This window comes from Desmodus rotundus, chromosome 13, assembly GCF_022682495.2.
Source record: "Desmodus rotundus isolate HL8 chromosome 13, HLdesRot8A.1, whole genome shotgun sequence".
Lineage (NCBI taxonomy): Eukaryota > Metazoa > Chordata > Mammalia > Chiroptera > Phyllostomidae > Desmodus > Desmodus rotundus.
This window is the reverse complement of record NC_071399.1, coordinates 93,597,304-93,616,842: the sequence shown is the minus strand read 5'-3', so window position 1 is coordinate 93,616,842 and position 19,539 is coordinate 93,597,304. Positions and strand designations below refer to the sequence as shown.

Here is a 19,539-nt window from a genome sequence, read left to right as displayed (position 1 = left end):
GCTCCTTTAAGGAGGGGTGGGTGCCCCTACTTGGCCCTCGCCCGCAAGCCCTACGGGGATGGTTCGACTCACCCCCATCTTTTCTCATTAGCTTCACGTGTCAATTCCTAGAATGTTTCCAAGGGTTATTTCCGTTGTTGTGATGCAATCTCAGAGAGGCCTAGAAAACAAGTTATTTCAGTAGCATTCCTTCACGTTGGGGCTGTGTTTGTAATTCTGACCGATGAAGTTTCGGTGGCCTCGCCGACCCACTGACCCACAGAGGACATCCTGCGCTATTGATGGATCCTATCGCCATCCTCATCAACTTTAACCTGCTAACTCCTTTTCGTGAAGCTTGTAGTCCCTTTAAGTTGTTCCTTTGTGGGGTGCAAATCGTTTTTCAGTCTGTCGTACGGTGGTGGTAGGCCCACTTTCTTCTCCAGCTTACAAATACCAGTCTGTTCCTTAGGCATAAATGACTCTTTAAACCAAATCATACCTTAGCCTTGTTTCTTTCTACGTAACGCTATGTACATCCTGGGTGTGGAGTGAGTTCGTTGAATGGAAGGTAGATGGGCGAATGTGGCGGATTACAGATTCCTGCTATCACTCGTGAAAATAAATCACAGGAAGAGTGAGCGGGCATGAAAACATCGAACGTTAGAGAGCGCACGAGTCTGATTTACCTCGTTATCAGAGTGTAAACAAGATTAGTAATATCTTCGATACGAAACATCTGGGAATGTGCCCGTATTTTAAGTGTGTGCTCAGTTTCACCGCTCGGCCGTGAGGACGGTACGTGAAGGGCCTCCCGACGTGGTGAAAATCCAAAGGTTCACCCGAAGCGTGCGGACTTCTGTGCAGCAATCACAGTATTTCCATAAGCCTGCAACTGTTTAAAAAGTATAAAGCCCAGTTCGACATTTTATATGAAACACACAGATGTGTACATGTATGTGTACATGTACGTGCACATGTATGTGCACACAAAGATGACACCTGTCTCTGGATGGTGGGGTGCGGGGTACAGTTTTCCGCCTTTTGTACTTGAGACATTTAAAGTGCCCTCAGGCAATGAGGGTACATGGCCTCGGTAACGGGGAGTCAACACCTGTCTGGAAGGTGGCAGCGCTCGTACAAAAGGCAACGGAGGAGGAAGCTACTAAATGTGGGGGCAGACTAGGCTGCAATGTTAAGTTAGAGTTGTTTCTTCGAAAGTCTTTAATTATACCGTGATAGTAATCAATAAAAGAGACATAAAATTTGGAAATAGTATACCTACTCAGTAGGCCAGTTCTTTCAGTATTGAGAAATTAAATCCAAACTTTTTTAGTATTTTTATTTATTTTTATTGTATTTATTGGGGTGGCATTGGTCACTTTAACTTTATGTTCCCATTGTTCACAGAGGAGTTAACACTGTCCTCATAATAATTATCTGTGTCTTCCATTTTAACATCATGCACGGGAAGCGTACCTTCCCCTCCCGTTTACAAAGCATTCCGACTCTGTCACAGCACTTCCTGGATGTGGAGGTCATTTGACATTTGACCGGGGAGCAGACGGGCAGTGCTGTCACCGCCGATGGACTGATGTGCCTGCCGGAGGAAGCCACGCAGGTAGCTGGTGGATGAGCCAGGGTCACCTGTGTCCTCAGCTGGACCTCCGCTCCGTCTCAGGTGACTGAGCCAATCGCAGGCCCAGCGCCAGGCCATTGGGGCGGGCGGCAGGCCAGACGCTCCCACTTGTAGCCCTTCATTCACGTCCTCTCGGCTCCCTCCTTTCACGGGGCCTCGCCCTGCTCGGGACGCTGGGGACCAGCCCGTGCATCCTGAGGATGCACCGTGGATGTGACGTAGCGCCCAGTTAGAATGGTCAGGTCTTGCTCCTGTACTTGCGATGCCCGCATTTTGAGTGCCCTTCAAGCAAAGTGGATTCGGAGGTGGGGATTCATGTCCCTTGTCTCTATGTTCCCGCCACCCAGGCCCCATCTGGTGTGGGGCACACACCCTAGGCTCTATCTCCTACAAGATAGAGTCGCAGGCCACCTGAAAATGACAGCCGTGCTTGATAACATTCTTTAAACTCAACGTAAACTAAGATGCTGGACTCGATGGAGCCATTATTGGAACCTGAAATCACAGGACTTGACATAATTATATTCTCTTTTATTCCTTCATGAAAATCTACATTCATTTAAGTGCGGCACATTCAAACCTAATGAAGAAAATATAAGACAGAAGGAAATGAAGATAAAAGTTGTGACTTTTAACCTTGGAAAGATTTATTTCAAGATTCTCTCTGTCATGATTTAATAGTATGTATTCCTTTGTGTATTCTAAATAAAATCAAAATCAAAAGGATAAAGACCAAAGAATTTATAAAACATGACAAAATTGATAAAAATAATTCCATTTAACAGTGAATGATGATAAATCAACAAATTATGCAGTCTTCTATTATTTTTTACTCCATCAGTATAGGGAAACCAGCAGTCTTTATTTTTGTTGGAATTGAGTCCTTTTGGAAAAGTAATTTGGCAATGTTGAGCAAAAACTAAACCAAAGAAAAAAAGACATTCATATTTAATCACCCCTTCTTTCTTATATTCAAATAGAGGCGATTAAGTAAATTACAGTATAATTTTTAATTAAAATATCCTACAGTCGGCACAATGATAAGACTTAAAATCCCTCAAGGGATAAATAAATACCAAATAACCGAATTCCACACAGATGACATAAATAACACTGTAATTAATCTAAATTATGTGAATACTGAGTCTCTTCCGAGAGCTAGGGGTTTGCATGTGGACAAGACTTGCTGAGCTTAAAAGTCAAGCAGATGTTCAGCCTGTAAAAGCCCTGACCGGCGTGCCATTCTTCCTCCTGGACTCGGGGCCTGTTTTGATGAACTGGTGTTTCGGTCACACTGGGCGATGCGGGGGGAGACGGATGGATGTGACCTTCGAGGGGAATAGAGGCAGCACCTGTGTCTGTTTCGCTCCTTGTCAGATTCCTCGGCCTTGAGGAGTGACCGCCACAAAATCTGTGCTCCCAAGTATTGTTGGATGCGTGGAAGAATAAAAATGAGCTCGTATAGACTATAATTAACCTGAAGAGAAAAACGAACGTGAGTTCTTTATGTAGAACAACAGGGACACTCACTGGGCTGGGGTTTGATCGCTGGGAGAGAGCAGGGTTGAAGGTGAGCATGAACAGGAGCCGCGGCCGTGGGGAGAGAGCGAGAGAGAGCGAGAAAATGATGACCACAGTGAGGAGGACAATTAGCATAATCAGGTAGAGTATGTTTTAGCAAACAGGTGCGGCGCACTTACATTCATCACTACTTCTACTCCCTAGAAGAACCCGATGAAGTAGAGACTATAATTATCTCCCTTTTGCAGACGAGAAAACTGAAGTTTGGGGATGGGGGGAAGGAAGATCGTTTCCAAAGCGGCGCATGCACACTGCCGGCCACAGGACGCACTCATGAAATTCAAGGACTGCGACTTAAAAAGGAGACAGTGATGAACACAGGCGAGTCAAACTAAAAACAGAACCATCGATCAGAATTAGTATTTAATTCTTACAAAATTAACTAAAATCCTGGCCTGTTAGCTACATTCCAACAACAAAAAAGATTTTGCTTAGGTATCATTGAATAGGTTTTCCTTCAATGTAACAGATACAAAGAGAGGTAGTTATTTAGAATAAAAGCGATGTCCACGAACCACACGGCCTGGGAGCCGGGCTGATAACCCTGTGCTTTAGTGAGGAAACCTTGTGTGAGCAGCTGGTGATTTAAAGTTGCTGTTTGTTTGATGTCTCCTGAGGCACTGAAATAGATGTTTCCAGTGCCGTATGCGAGATGCAAATCATACTGAACAGCTGTTATTTGTGTCACCTATTGCCGCACACAGTAGAGAGGACAGGCAGCTTAAATTTTCAGGAACGGGAAGGACATGTCCAAACTTTGACACCTACACTTGCAAAACTGGCCCACCAGGAAATTCTTGTCCCTTTCGGATGAGGCAAGCGCTATAATGGGGATTGTGTCCGTGTGCGAAGACACAGATGAATCTGGCAAAACGGAATGAGACGGTTTTCTGCTCTGTCTCCTGACTACCTTAGGCTTCTCACATAGCACTGGGTCCCTTCCTGTGATTTCATTATTTAAAGATTACAACACGCTTTTACATGTAATCTTCAAAATCCTGGGAGAATTAACCTTGAGAAGCCTTTGGTATATATTTCTCCAGTTCTTATTCCACAGTGAGAAGTATCTTGAATAAGTGTCCACGTTTCAAAATGGGAAAGTGGAAAAGGAGGAAAACGAACAGGCTTTGTCATTTTCACACAAATACCAATGGTTTGGGCAGGGTTTAATGTATGTCTTCTCACTCTTCATGCTGAGCTGTTTCCACACAAGACACAGCCTATTAATTCAGAATTTAATTTTTCAAAAGATTTTATTTACTTATTTTTAAAGAGGGCAATGGAGGGAGAAAGAGAGGGAGAGAAACATCAATGTGTGGTTGCCTCTTGTGCGCCCCCTACTGGGAACCTGCCTTGAAACCCAGGCCTGTGCTGGGAATTCAACTGGCAACCCTTTGGTTCAAGGTCAGCACTCAAGTCCCTTGAGCCACACCGGCCTGGGCTATTATATCAGAATTTGGACTCTGGCATCAAGCTGCATACATTTCTCTGAGACCATGAACAGGCAACGTAGGTGGCACAGGATGCATTCTCCTCACTTGTAAAAAAGGCATAATAATAACACCCACTTGCAAAAACGATTCTGAGGGTTGACTGGGATGAGCCTGTGGGCGACCGAGGCACTTCCGGCTCCTGGCCTGGGCACGTGCCGGTACTTACTGCTTGAGTCACCGTCATCAGGACCGAAGCCTATTGGTATGATTGGCCGTGTCAGTAAGATGAAGTGATTTTTCCCAGATCCTTGTTTGTTGGGTTCAAGTGTGAATCATGTGACTAAAATAAATCTGTCATCCTGATCGTCACAGACAACTCAAGAAATAATGAAGTAGGTGTTGGCCCCACCCTCTCCAAAGGCAGTGTGGTTTCCCTGACAAGCACAAGTTAAGAATCGTGGTTGTTACTCTCTTTTTTGTCAATGGATTGCATATCGTCAGAGAGATCTCTCTTCCTCTTCATCCTCATATAGAGTCCAGCATAAACACACTTCGTGCCGTACTAAGCACACACAGGTTTGGCTATTCCCGCAGCAAGCCTGTGCTCCACTGGAAAGCAGTGCCCTTGAACTTGCCGCCGGTCCCGGCTTCCTCCGCCTGGCTGTTCTCCCCTGGGTCCTGTTGTCGTTTCCTTCACATTTCACCAGCATCCTGCTTTCATGGGACGTGTCATTGTTTTTTCTGCCGTGTGTGCTTGACTTACGTAGCTCTGATTTTCACAGGTGCCACTGTGACTCTTGGCCAGCGGGAAGAAATATCAACCCCCAAACTGCAGAGCAGCATGGGGTAGGGCGAGGTGTACAGGCCCGGCTGCCGAAGGGTGGGCCTGGCTGGGAGAGCGGCCGCCCGCCCACCTGCCTGCTTGCCGGGGCACACGTCTGTAACCCGGGGACAATAAAGAGCGAGGGCGCCCACCACATGCTTACGAGATAGCGCCTGTTCATTGTTTTCATCATTTCCACTCCTAGAGCAAAGGAGGTTATTCGTAAACACACTAGTGACCTGACTCACAAGGGAGCATTTGCTTATTCCTGATAAAACAGTGACATTAGCACCTCCTGTCATCTGGAAACCGTGCTGCAGAGGGACAGACGGAAACAGCAGGTGTGAAGCTAGCACCCTTCCACTCTGCTGCCTCCTTTAACCACTGTTGGCTGCTAGTGGTGCGGAAGATAAAACATAAATTTTTTTAAAAAAAACACTGAAAATTAAGATACTTGGATTACAGAGGAATCCTTGGAATTACTTGGTTTTAAAATGAGTCGGTAACTGTTTCCCAAATGCATTTCTTCACTATTCAGGGAGTGAGGGTCTCTGGGAAAGAAATTCCAAGATTGTCAGACACAAAGTAAGTTGGGAGCAAGAAAGGCTGTAATCAAATAGAGAGTTTCTGTAGCCACTTATTTGAAGATTTCATAAAATGTAATTCAGAGTAAAGAAAGAATAACGAGTCATTATATTGGAAAGGTGTTTTTTTTTTTTCCTGTAATTTCCCCTTGTCTTTTTGGGACAAAGAGCCATATATCTCCTGTGTAAAAGTGGGAAAAGATTCATGGACCTGTTGAGTGTCGCTAGAGCAAGCTGTTTAAACGCCCAGGTGCGAACAAAGGGGGAAATGCTCACCACCTGTGCATTCCTCTTTTTCCTAGGTGCCTCCCATACTCCTTGATAAACAGTTCTCCGAGTTCACCCCGGACATCACACCGATCATTCTGGCAGCCCACACAAATAATTACGAGATAATAAAACTTTTGGTTCAGAAAGGCGTCTCCGTGCCCAGACCCCACGAGGTCCGCTGTAACTGTGTGGAGTGCGTGTCCAGTTCCGACGTGGACAGCCTCCGCCACTCGCGCTCCAGGCTCAACATCTACAAGGCGCTGGCCAGCCCCTCTCTCATCGCGCTGTCCAGCGAGGACCCCTTCCTCACGGCCTTCCAGCTGAGTTGGGAGCTTCAGGAGCTGAGCAAGGTGGAGAACGAGTTCAAGTCAGAGTATGAGGAGCTGTCGCGGCAGTGCAAACAGTTTGCTAAAGACCTCCTGGATCAGACGAGAAGCTCCAGGGAACTAGAGATCATCCTTAATTACCGAGATGACAACAGCCTCATAGAAGAGCAGAGTGGAAATGATCTGGCCAGACTCAAGTTGGCCATAAAGTACCGCCAGAAAGAGGTGAGTGTTGCCAGATTCCACCCATGCTCCGAAATCGGGTGTGAGCATTTCTGTGTAGCTGGAAGTGGATGGTGTTTATTGTCCGATGTGTATTTATTTGTCAGGTTAATAACTATGAAATGCACTGGAAGGTGGTAAGTGGTTTCATTCTTGGGGATAGTTTTGGCGTCGGTCAAAATGAACACATTTACTTTGGCATAAGGAAGAAAACTAATGAATTTTGGAATTTTCAGACTGAGCGCTCTGGGTCTGTCATTTATAAGTCGGGTTACGTTAGAGAGTCCCACAGACCTCTGAGCTCTGGTGTTCTCATCTGCTCAACGGGCTTCATATTGGCAACATTCGATTATACATGTTCTTATACATTAGTGAATCAACAAAGCATTTGATTATACATGTATTTACTCATATAAAAGATGTGCCTCAAATTGTGTGTGTATCTGAGTATTTGCTTTTACTTCTGTTTTTTTGTTCCTTCTGGATAGTTTGAGTTTTCCTCTGGTGTCATTTCCTTTTGACTCGAATCTTTCAGCAACACACTTCTTAGCTTTTTTTAATCTGAAAATGTCTCTAGTTCACCTTTATTCTTGAAGAATGTTTTTGCTAGCTATAGAATTCTGGGTTGATAGTTTTTTCCTTTTCTTTTTCAGCCTTTTAAGATACTGCATCACTCTCTTCTGGATTTTATCATTTCTGATGAAAAGGCAGAAGTAATTTTAATCATCATTTCTCTCTGTGTAATATACCATTTTTTCTCAGACTACTTTTAAGATATTTTTCTTCATTCTTAGATTTTCAGAAATTTGACTATTATGTGTCTTAGCATTTGGTTTTCCTCATTTTTATACTTTTTGGGGTTTTCTGAGCTTCTTGAATCTATAAATTTATTTTCTTCAACAATTTGGGAAAAATTTAGGCTATTATTTTTTCAAATATTTTTTTCTGACTCATTCCTTTCTCTCATGCTCCTGAGACTGCAGTTATACCTCTTGTTCCACAGATATTTGAGGTCCTATTAATTTATTTCAGTTATATTACTTCTTTCTCCAGATAGAATTTTTTTATTGATCTGTCTTCAAGTTGACTTATACTTCCCTCTGCTATTCCCATTATACTGTGAAGTTCATCCAGTATTTTTTTGCAGTCAACCCTTGTTGAATATACTTCCTGCTCTTTCTCATAGTAATATTTTAAATTTTAGATATTTTATTTGTAGTTCTAGATTTTCCATTTGGTTTTTTCTATAGTTTCTATTTCCTTGCTGAGATACCTAATGTTTTTATTTATCATCATATTTTCCTTTGTCTTCTTGAGCATAGTTGTAATAGCTGCTGTAAGTCCTTGTCTGCAGCATTTACCATTTGAATTACCCAGGGGTCAGCCCTCATTGACTGTCTTTTCTTTTGAGAATGGCTCACATTTCTCTGGTTCTTTCTGTATGAAGAGATTTTGCATTATAGCATATTGTAAAAGTGATATTGTAGAGACTCTAGATGGTTACGATCATCTCAAGCATTTTCCTTTTTTAAAGTTCAGGCCAGTTTACTTAAAATCTCAGTTCAGTCCTTCCCTAGACCTGCCTCAGCCGGACCGTCCGCTCTACAGTCGCCGGGTTTCAGATTCCACACAGAATGTGGGAGTCCTGGCCTCCGGCCCCGCCCTTCTGGGGTTCTCTCTCCACTTCCACCAGCTCTGGCGGCCCCAAATGCTGTCACCCGTTTCTGCAGACCAGTTACGTAGATTCTTCAGAGTCTGTACCACCCCCTGTGATAATATAGTAGGGATAGATTGACAGATTAGGTAGGTAGGTAGATACGTAGATAAACTTACTCTCCTGGTCTTTTTTCCCAAGTGTCTTCTCTTTTACACAATCTGTCTGGTTTCATTGTTTCTCATTTTTAAGAATGACATAATTGTTTTTTGTTTTATATCAAGGTGTAGTTGTTCCTTTCAAGACATATGATCTATTTATTCGTCGGCTGTGGCTGCTGTAACCAAGTACCAGGACCGGGTGAAAACGTAAATTCGGGTTCCCTCGGTGCCGAAGGCTAGAACTCTGAGAGCAAAGTGTCAACAGGATTGGTTTGGTTTTTCCTGATACAGTGTCCTCAGCTTGTAGCTGACTGTCCTCTTCCTCGTCCTTCACGTGGTCTGCCCTCTATTCCTAAGTTAACTTTATGACCTCTTCAAAAACACTTACCCACACACACAGTCATAGTTTGAGATACTAGGGCTGAGGACTCTGACATAAGCATCTTGAGAGAACGCAGCTCAGGGCAAACGGTATCTCAGGCAGTGTAGAGCCACACCATGCGGAAAGTCAAGCCGTGACAATTAGGGACCTTGGGCAGGGCCCCTTCTTCCGCTGGACTCTGAGTTAGTCTCAGCCTCCTCTTCAATGCAGGACCCCAGGGACCGTCACCAATAAACTCAGGCTGGCATGCCAGATGACACATGTTTTCCACCCCTGTTCCCGGACATCAGCAGTATCTGTAACATCAAGTGCCAAGGTCAATGTCTAAATTAAGTCCATATTGCTGCCTGAATGCTGTCTACCTCAGTAAATATCAATATCACAAACATGAGCGTATTCTCTCCAGTATGCCTCCTGTCCAATAACCAACTTTTGTTGAATTTATCCTCACACTGTTGCTTGGGTCTCTCCGGCCTCTGAACTGAAGCATCTGCTACTTAACGCCATTGCTCACTGTTCTGTGTTTACAACCACTCTGGCGGCTCCCGACTTCTCTCGGATCGGGGCCCAGACCTTCACTGTGCTCTTCTCGTGCGCAAACCCTCGTCACGCTGTTTTTTATCAACGCTGTCGTGTACGTAGGTGTCATCATGTGTTGTTTTAGTTGCCTGTGTTGCCTCTCGGCCCCCAGTGGAACGTGAACTACGCTAAGACGGGTCTTTTCTGTTCGTTGCAGAATCCGAGACTCCGAAACACAGCGTTGAACTTGGTGGACGGTTCAGCGTATCTGTGGGCTTAGCCTAGACGAGCACGGTGTTTACCTCCCGTCGGTCTCCTCTGGCTGGCGTGATGTTATTGGAAAACAGCAGCTCAAAGTAAAACACAAAAAACACGAACACTTTTTAACAGACTACTAATTACACGTTGAGAAGCCCTTTGAAAAGCATTTATGAGCCTTTATATTAGTGACGCTGCTTTATAGTTCAGGCTTAGGGGCAACATTTTAACTCTGAACTATTTTGGCATTTTTTAATATAATTTTAATGCACCGCTAGTACTTAAAATGTAGATTGACATACTTTCAGTGTGTCAAACAGAAGCAGGGCTCTGCTCTAAAACTATTTTCTACAATCTTCCTCTGTTAGCATTCACTTTCTGGGAAGCACTTCGGAGTAAACCATCTTAAATCTCTGGGTCGTTGCAGTTCACTGATGACAAGTAATTGCCTTTATCAATTGGAAAAATGGTTTCTGAACCTATTTCTTCCTCTTACCGCTCCCTGTAAAATGTTGTGACTATGAACCGTTGCCATGGAAATAAGCTGTCACCTCTTGGGGCAACCTGCGGGGTGATGTTGTACTTTTCCACCCTCCCCATCGGCCCTCACATCAAAGAGTTAATGAACCACACGTGTGTGAATATAAACATGTAGGCATCCCGGGACGTTTTACCATTCTCTCTCACTGAATTCTTCTATATGAACCTCTTCAAAAACCCCACGAAACCACAAAACCCAAGAGAAGCAGCTATGAAGAAAGTAAACTCACAGAGGACAGTTTAAAAATAAATTTTTCCAGCTTCCTAGTTTAAAAATACCCTGCTTGTTGAAACTTGTAATAATTAAAAATAGACTTCAGTGGAGAGATTATGTTTTTTTAAGATCTGTTTATCTGAGACTTTATGTCAAAAATATTTAAGAATCGACGTTTACATTTCATCAGTTATTTCTTACAAGTCCTTAGAGCAAATCACCCCCCGTCCCTCCCGTGTGCACACAGTATTAGCCACTTCCGGAATGGCCGTGGGGTCCAGGGGTCAACTTTGTCCTGGAAAAGAACAACTCGCTGTAGAAGTTTCTCTGTAAAACACTTGGCCGGAAGCTCAGAGCCAGCGCTCGCGGCCTAAACGACCCCTTACTGACGGAGGTCCTTGCTCATGACATGTTGGTGTAAAATAGATGTGAACATTCACATGAATAGTTTTAAGCTTAATTGACCTGTAGCTTTATGATTCACACTTTCATTTAAAATTTAATTTTAATTTAATAATTAGAGGCTTTACTAGGAATTTTTAGTAGTGAGAGAGAGATGTATCTCTACACTCCTGCTTAAGAAGGTCGGTACTTCGTCAAATACATTCACCAGTTTAAAGGTTTTCCAGTTATTTTTCTCCTACACCGGGAAGCACCCAGTCTTTAAGGAACTCGTTAACTTCCCTGGACCCTGAGGTCAAGGTGGCGGTGGCCCAGGCATTACTTGGTCCGAGAGACTCTGAGGGTGTCACAGAAACCGCAGAAGGTACTTTTCCCTGGGGGAAAAATTACAATCTACTTCGACAGTCTTTGTTCTCTGCTTTTGATTTGCAGCTGGAAGAGAAGAGAAGTTACGATGTTCCTCTTGGTCTTTAAAATACACTCGAGAACAAGTTATTTAACTCTAGCAAAACTTTATCCCGTTGAGAGTTTCCTAAGGACACCCAAAAGCTTGCGTGTAGGAAAGTCCACCAGAAGCCTCCTGCATGGCCGTGGCTCCTGAGAAGGAGGGGCCCTGCGGCACATTTGCGAGGCTTCTCCGCGCCCCTCTGCGGGACCTCCGGTGGGTGGGCAGTGGTAGTTCCCCGCCAGCCACTCAGGTCTGGCCACAGTCAAACCTCCATGTACAGTCAGAGGAGAAGGAAGGGAGACACAGTTTGTCACACTGGCAAATTCTGGAGGATGACCTGGATCCCGTGGCACGGGCAGATTTCCCAAGTGTCTTGGGTGAAAAAACCTGCCTCTAACATTATGAACCAGGGAACAATATTTTCTTACAAAGTCAGGTGCGATGCCTGGAGTAAGTGACACATAACTGAACTTAGGAAACCCGCTTCCCATCACAGACTCGCAAGTGAATACAGAAATGTGTGCAGATTGCTCTGAGCTGCTTAGAGCCTCGGGGGAGAGTGCACATTGAGAGGAGGGAGGAGAGGGTGGCGGAAAGGGATGGACTAATGGTATTTTGGCACCTGGTATTATGGTAAGCATTTGTCTTAATGTTACTGATTTAAGGTTTTTAAAACTTATTTATTTTTAGAGAGAGGGGAAGGGAGGGAGGAAGGGAGGGAGAGAAACATCAATAGGAGCTATTGACCCCAGAGCATTGCTTCTGGGCTGGGTCACAGGAGGAATGTATGGGAGCAGGTCTCATTGTCTAGACGGGGACATCTGCCTCCGAGGTGCATCCTTGAATGGAGATGGTGTAACTGGACCGAAACTGGACCGACCGTTCTGAAATCTAATGGACTCCCCCAGTCATCTCTTGCAGACTTATAAGGAAGGGACACATAGGGGGTGAGAGGATGCAAAGCCGTACACTTAGTGGTCCCGGGGGAGGGAGCGGAGGAAGCCGTGTGAAAATCGTTAAATGTAATGGCCTGTCCACTTGTCACCAGTTAAGGACAAGGGCAGACAGGGAAGTAGGTGCAGTCACCTCCTTCTGGAGCAGACAGTGGATTCACAGCCACTGAAACAGCAAAATTACTCTCCTCCACAGTCAGCACTCAGTGACCCGCTTAGAGATTTCTTTAGAAATTTCAAAAGGTATCTATTAGTCTATGATTTGAAAAACTCGCAAGCTGTGTTGTCAGCGACAGCCACCAGCTGTGTGAAGCCACTGAAACGCAGTGGGCCCACGAGGTGTCGAGTGCCTGCCAGCTCTCCAAGGCTTGGCACAGACAAAAAAGATGAGAAATGTGTCTCCAATAAATTTTAAATCACGTATACCTCAAAATTAGGTGGCAGAGTCCTTTGATTAAATGACATCTATGAAAATTAATTTCACCTGTCTGGCCACTTTTTAATATTAAATTTTAATGTTAAATATCAACGCAATGAGCCAAGTGTTTAAGGTGAGACCTGTGTAAAGCAGTACAGGAAGTCACTCCGTTTGAATCTCTTGACAAACCCCCAGTTTCTTTCTGAAGTACGGGTGTTCACAACGCACAGGAAGACGCACATCTGGGATGGTAGGGAAAAAAATGAAAGTGAAATTTGAGTTTATGGACACGGGAGTGGTCTACGTAATCTCAGGGGAAAAATGAACATGTTACAGAATTTAGTCATCTTGGAGCTGGAACCAGGGATTTGTCATTCCCGTAACTAATCGAGGAATTCGAATGGAGCGAAGGGGCGATGTTATTGTCCCCGCAGCGTTTGGGTTGGGCCGCGCCTTTCAGAGTGCTGTGCCGGCTGTGTGAGCTCTTAGAATGCGCTGCGAAGAAGTTCTCTCCCTTGAAGTGTCTGTTACTGTGATCATCCGCTCAATACGCTGTGACCATAATTGATGTAACACATCCTCTCTGCTTGTGAATTTGCACAATGCAACAAAAGAAGGTTTAGAAGTTGAAGGGCAGGAATAGACTTCCAGTGAGGAGCACACAGCTCTTGAGTAAAGACGGGTGGTGCCGCTTCGTCTCTGTCGACTCCCTGTGGAGTTCCAGAACACGGACTTGAGAATTTGTTTATTCACAAGAGCCTGTTTTGTGGTTACTTTGTGAGGAGAGGTTTTGAGTAAAATCTCAGTTCAGTGGAGTATAAAGTCTACCTTCGCTTGGGGTGAGAGAGAATAGCTGCTTGTGTGTTTGAGAGCATCGTACAAACCCTACAAAGTCGCTTCTCACTCCATTACCTTGTAAAAGTATAGTCATAGTCTATCTTTCTCTTCAAAAAATCATTTGCCTCTTTCCTTTACTTTTTCCCCCGCTGTGCACGTGGCAGTCCCCACGTGGAAACCCAGTGTGATGCTGTCTGGTCGCGGGCCTTTGGGGGGCGCTAGGACAGGAGGGCCCCTCAGGAATGGCGTTAGTGCCCCGAGGAGAAGAGACCCCTTCTGCCCTGCGAGGATTCGGGGAAGAGGTGTCTGTCCGAGTCAGAAACGGGGCCTCGGACCTGCGGACGTCTTGAGTGTGGACTTCGCAGCCTCCAGAACCGTAAGAAGTAAGAAGTAAGGGCCTGGTGTTTATACTCCAGGCTGCTGGGGGCATTTGGTTCCAGCAGCCGCATGAATAAGGCGTTTCCTTGCTGATGGAAGCGTCTGTCACTTGCACTTGAAACCTATATGATTTTATTACCCAATGGAACACAGTAAGTTCAACAACAATTTTTTTTAAGAAAATCCATTAACTAATGAAATCCAGAGCCCGACATCCCTGTTGCACAAATGTTTACCTTGCAGATGAGAGACATTCAGGACCCACGAGGAGGGTTAGTCATCAGCCGACTCGTAATGGGCTTAGTACGAGGACGGACACTTAGTAGCATATTTGGGTGGTGCACAATCATCCGGTAGCTACTGTTCTGAGCTGTGTCTTTCTCTGTGATGTAGAAAATGTAATTACCACAGCAAAGCTATAGGATTGACTTCACCGCAGTTAAGAAACAGAAGTGAAGATATCTATGAACTGCGTTTTCTTGTTACTGGGAGTAGAGACATATCCTCTCCAAACCTGAAAAACGTAAATGAACAGCTTCTCTTAAAACTAAAACCAGTAACCAGATAAAAAGGTTTTGTGCATTGTTTGTTTACTTTCTTGTTTGCACTTTGCCTTTTAAAACACATCATAATCAATACTTAGTTGTTGTGACCCCAAGCCTTATATGTATTTTAGACAGGGATCAGTATTCTATCTCAATATTTACACAAACCAGGAGCGTAGAGTCTAATAATCCAACAAGAGTAAGAAATCAATATTAATTTGCAGCAAAATCGAATAGTCTTTTAGCATACACATTGGCCATGCGTATTTGTTGAGAAAATCATTTTCTTCCTCATTCTTAGGACAGAGTGGGGAAGCCGTAAGGCATCTTTACCCCTTCAGTAAGAATGCCTCGCTGTTTGCACTTCTTCCTTTAGCCCTCGGCCAGCTGTTTGGACTTGGCCTCTGCCCCTGCTGCCTCGCTGTGTCAAGGTCAAACAGAAACAGAGGCCTGGTTCTAAAGGTGGTAGATAAAGTGTGTGTCTGATGTTGCTATTCCTGTCTTCTTCGTTCATTCTAAAAATACTTTCAAGAATCTTCTTTGTACCAGCAACTATGCAAAGCATTGTAAAGGCAGAGATAAATAATAGCAAATGGGAGGTATAAATCTCTGTATCCCTCCAAAAGTACGGAGTAGAGATAAACCCATCAGTAAAGAGTTTTTTCTTCTAATTGATGCTGATCCACGTTTATCTAGAGGTGACCGACTGCTGTGACGGGTGTTTCTGTCTGGTCGGGAGCGCTGGCCGGAGGCGAAGGTGGCGTGGTGACTGGGGGGGTGTGGTGGGGAGGGCGCCGTGTGGGAGAGGGCTGCTGGTGCTTGGAACGAGTGCATGAAGGGAGAGGACGTGAGGCTGTGTTTTCTAGTTGCTGCACATACAAAGTTTCCTTCCTCAGTTAGTTAGGAATCCTACAGTGATTACTGACTAGTTACAATGTTATTTTAAGTAGTAACTCTGGACTCTTACACGACAAGGTTACCTGTACTTCCTGCTTATGTGGCATCTCTCCAGTGTGGCTGACAGATCCTTTGCATGTTCTGTAATCTCTTCCCATCTGGGCATTTTGTGCAACATCTGGTTGGCGACGTTTATACCAGAAGGTACTATCGCCTGTTAGATGATGAGTGAATGATGTTCCAAATCCTCAGCTCAGGATGCTCAGACGCCAAACACTTAGCTACATGTTGAGGTCAAGGCTGCGGAAGAGACTCGCCATGTTTCCCTGCCCAGTGCTTTCTGCCCCCGCAGAGTCCTGGGGCGGACCGTCTCCTCTTGGATGCAGCTGCCGTTGGGGGAGGACATTTCATGCTCCTCGGGGACTCGTGACTTGTACAGACGTGACAGAAAATGATTGTGGTGAAAATGAAATTGAGAGAATACGTCAATCCCAAGAAATTTTAATATAAAAGCTTCTCTAACCCTTCGCTAAATGAGCTATTTCCAACATGCTGAGGAGGTAGAGGTTACTTGGTTGCCATTTATTCATGTAGAGAAAGAAGAGGAAATTTCTTTGCTTCTGTTTGGACCTTTAGCTTTTTAATGTTTAACTAACACAATAAATGAAATGATGTACTGGAAATTAGGACTTCCAGTTAACCTTGTTGTTATTAAATTCTGGGGAGAGAGATGAAAATGCCCCCTTCTTGAACACCTATTGTGACTGTTGAGTTACTTTGGGGTTAGGGAGCGAGGTCCCTACAGCAACGCCCAGAATATTATGGTCTTGCTGAATTTAGTAACAGAAAAGTTCAAACTGTCTTCAGCTTTCAACAATGTTTTGGGTAAAGTAAAATTATCCTGACTGAAATATGAGTAAATATTTTGACTATATTTCTCATATGGACGATGTACCAGGAACTGTATGGTGAGTGTTTGGAGGTGGTTGAATAGTTACGCAAAGTTGGCCATAATATGTCTCGATGAGATGAAGCAGGTAGGTTCTGTTTGCTCTCAAATGGACTTTCCACCACGAGAGGAGAATTTAGCAAGAAATTCTTTGTAAACATCCTCATGGCTTTCGTTTACTTCCACTGAAACTCTAGGCACCAAAGAAAGGCATTCCGTATAATTACCGTGATCTTTGTTATGCTAAGATTGTGGCTTCGTTTACTGACAAGTGTGGAAGCCTCCTGTCCAAACCCAAAAATGGAACCCCTGCCGTGGGCTGGAGAGCGCACCTGCTTTGAAGGTTGGGAACAGGATGACTGCTTGCCCTTCCTGCGCTCTGAACGGTGCAGATCAGGGGACGCAGCCCAAAGACCAGAGCCGTGGGAAGCGTCCACGGGGAAAGGCACAGGTCCTTTACTTCTGGCCCCAAACCTCTGTCATCCACCGACTCTCATCATCTCTTCATTTCTTAAATGCAGATGAAAGAGTACGGCGGATCCAGTTCCCTGTAATTTTGTAAGAAGTGCTTCCATCTCATAATCAACCTTCCCAGTTAGATGCAAGCAGCTCTGGTCTTGGTTCTGCCGCTAAGGAGGCAGGGGTGCGGTTTCGATCCCAGGGGAGCTGGGGGCCTGCGTTGCTGGTTTTCTGTGCACAGGACCGCCGGGGTCATGCTGTGGTAGGTTTGGTGGTGTGGGGTGGGCGTGGGGAGGGGGGGGGCAAGAATGGTTACTGGTGCTGGCCTAGAAAACTTAACAGAAACTGAACTCTTTCAAAATGTTCGAATACTAGGCTTATTATAGAATTTGCCTTCGACTTTGTCAGATTATATATGCATAACGAACTCCTAAACATTATGTTCACATCTTCTGATATTTAAAGATAACTAATGAAAAAATTTCTGAGACAATCCCTAATCTCCAAACAGATTGTATTACAGAAATTTATAAATTGATAAAGTGCCGTTTGGGTGTCTTGGAACAGAGCGATCCTAAGTATTGAGAATTCAAGCCAAAACGTGGAAGTTGCTTTAGCCGATCCGCCTGTGTTGTCTGGTGTATTCCACCTGTTCACAACAGCGTAGCGAACAAAACTCTGAGTGTACTTTTAAACTGTTCCAATTTTACGTGAGTAGTGAATAATACTTATCCTCTGTATAGAGCCTGAGAGTGACTTTTAGAACGATGGGTGTTTCCTATGTACGTACTTCAACATCAGTGTTTTCTTGGGTGAGTCCAACATTGGCATTTTCTCCCCAGTTTCGGACATCGTCCATAGTTTTATCAAGGAAACAATCCCTTGAGATCGATTGATCGTTTCTTACGTTCTTCACCAGACTTGCACATCTCTGACTGCACAAAAGAACAAGCTAGAGGGAAGGATGTCTTTGTCCTTCTCCTTCAAAGCGATCTTGCGAGGACTAGACAGTGCTCCGTGTCCTACCTGTCCCTCCCCTCCCCGCCCCCTTTCCTGGATCCCAGCGGGACTGGACTACGTTTCTCTGAGCTGCTTTTCCTTGGCGACCCCTCGAGATACTCTGCCTCGGTGCTCCTGGCATAAAGATGTATTTCCAAGACCAGCTTGGTTTTTAGTAGTTTCTGAGCACTGATGGCTGGTCTGGACCGAGGCAGCTTTCTCCACCCCCACTCAGACAACACAGTGGGAGTCGAGGGACCGGCCGGGACTGTCTCGTGTGACATTAAGACAGAGATTGTCAACCCGTGCGCCACAAGGATCTTTAGGACATGCAACTCCCGGGTATTTAATCAGGGGCACTGACCTCTTTCCCTCAGACTGTCAAGTTAAAAACTGACAACAGCCAACAATAGCCGTCCAGTGTGAATGAATAAAAATTATACCTATTTCTTGTCAGATCAGCAAAAAGTATATTTTTGTTGTGCCACAGAATTTAGTAATTACTTCATGTGCCATGAGATGGAAGAGGCAGGAAATCGCTGCATTAGGAAGAAACAGAAGCAGCTAATTTTGTAATTTCTGGAAATAAGGACAAGAATGTAAAGTGTCCTTCTCATTGCTGATGTTAAAGAGTCAGCAGGGGCTTTTCTGTGGAACTTACAGGAATAATTAGTTCCTGATTGAACGGGCCCCTAGCCTTGAGAGTGTTCAACAGTTAATTCGACTGCGTGAACCCTCAGTGACACGGGATCGAGCGGTGAAGACAGACCCACCGTATTGCATAACTGAAATGCAGGAGAAAAGGGGAATAAGTGTAATTATAAGGTGTGTCCCAAGGACACCGCCCGTACCGAGAAAAAGAACTAGAGGCCCTGGGCGTGCCCGGGAGCATCAGAGGCTGCGTTGCAGGACCAGGAGGGATTCCCTGTGAGAAAATAAGAGGTGGGTGGGTGTAGGCAAAGTCGTCCACAAATGCAAACCGACAACAGTAGGAAAGGCCCCGCCACGGTCAGAACCTGCTGGAAGGTGTGGGTACCTGACGGACAGCTCTGCCGGCTGGGAAAGGAAGGGCCTGGGGAGGGGTCTCAGGGCCTTGGAGGTCTCGCCAGCCACCTGGGCCTTTGCCTGGGGACTGTGAAACAGCGGCACAGACTTTCAAAGCGGAGACACGGTTCGATTTGCATCCAGCAAGGCCCAGCCTCTCAGCTTGTGGTGCACGGGGAGCAAGGCTCCGAGTCTAGCAGCTCGGGCAGAAAGTAGACCTGCTTCCGGGCTTAGGCCTGCGATGGTGACGTCCGATACGATGGTAATGTCTCAGGCCAATGTGAACCGAGAAGGGTACGGCCACGAAATAGAGGTGCACACAAGGTGAGGAGGCCCACGTGATAACATGGGTAGCAGGTCGAAGTACACAAATCAGCCTGGACGTGTTTATGATACCAGCAGGTCTGGGACGTTTTTAAGCAACGTTATTGAGGCACGAGAGGCATACAAGAAACTGGACATATTTGTAGTGAATACTTGGGTAACTTCCCACCATAATTAATAGAGTGCGCGTATCTCCCGCCCCCACAAGCTTCCTCTGCCCTGTAACAGTCTCTCTTTGCGCACGCGCCCCTTCCTGGGCCGCTGATGCTCCGCCTGCCGTCATGGTGGGTCGCTTCGCAGC

At 45.2% G+C, this 19,539-nt stretch overlaps 1 protein-coding gene across 1 annotated transcript in view; it reads left to right on the top strand.

Moving 5' to 3' along the window:
* The window catches only part of TRPC4 (transient receptor potential cation channel subfamily C member 4), a 98,636-nt gene that overhangs the window by 36,174 nt on the left and 42,923 nt on the right, over positions 1 to 19,539 (top strand). Inside the window, exon 3 of the mRNA XM_024566758.3 lies at positions 6,342 to 6,860. Coding sequence (XP_024422526.2) covers positions 6,342 to 6,860 — 519 coding nt within the window. The remainder of the gene's footprint in view (positions 1 to 6,341; positions 6,861 to 19,539) is intronic.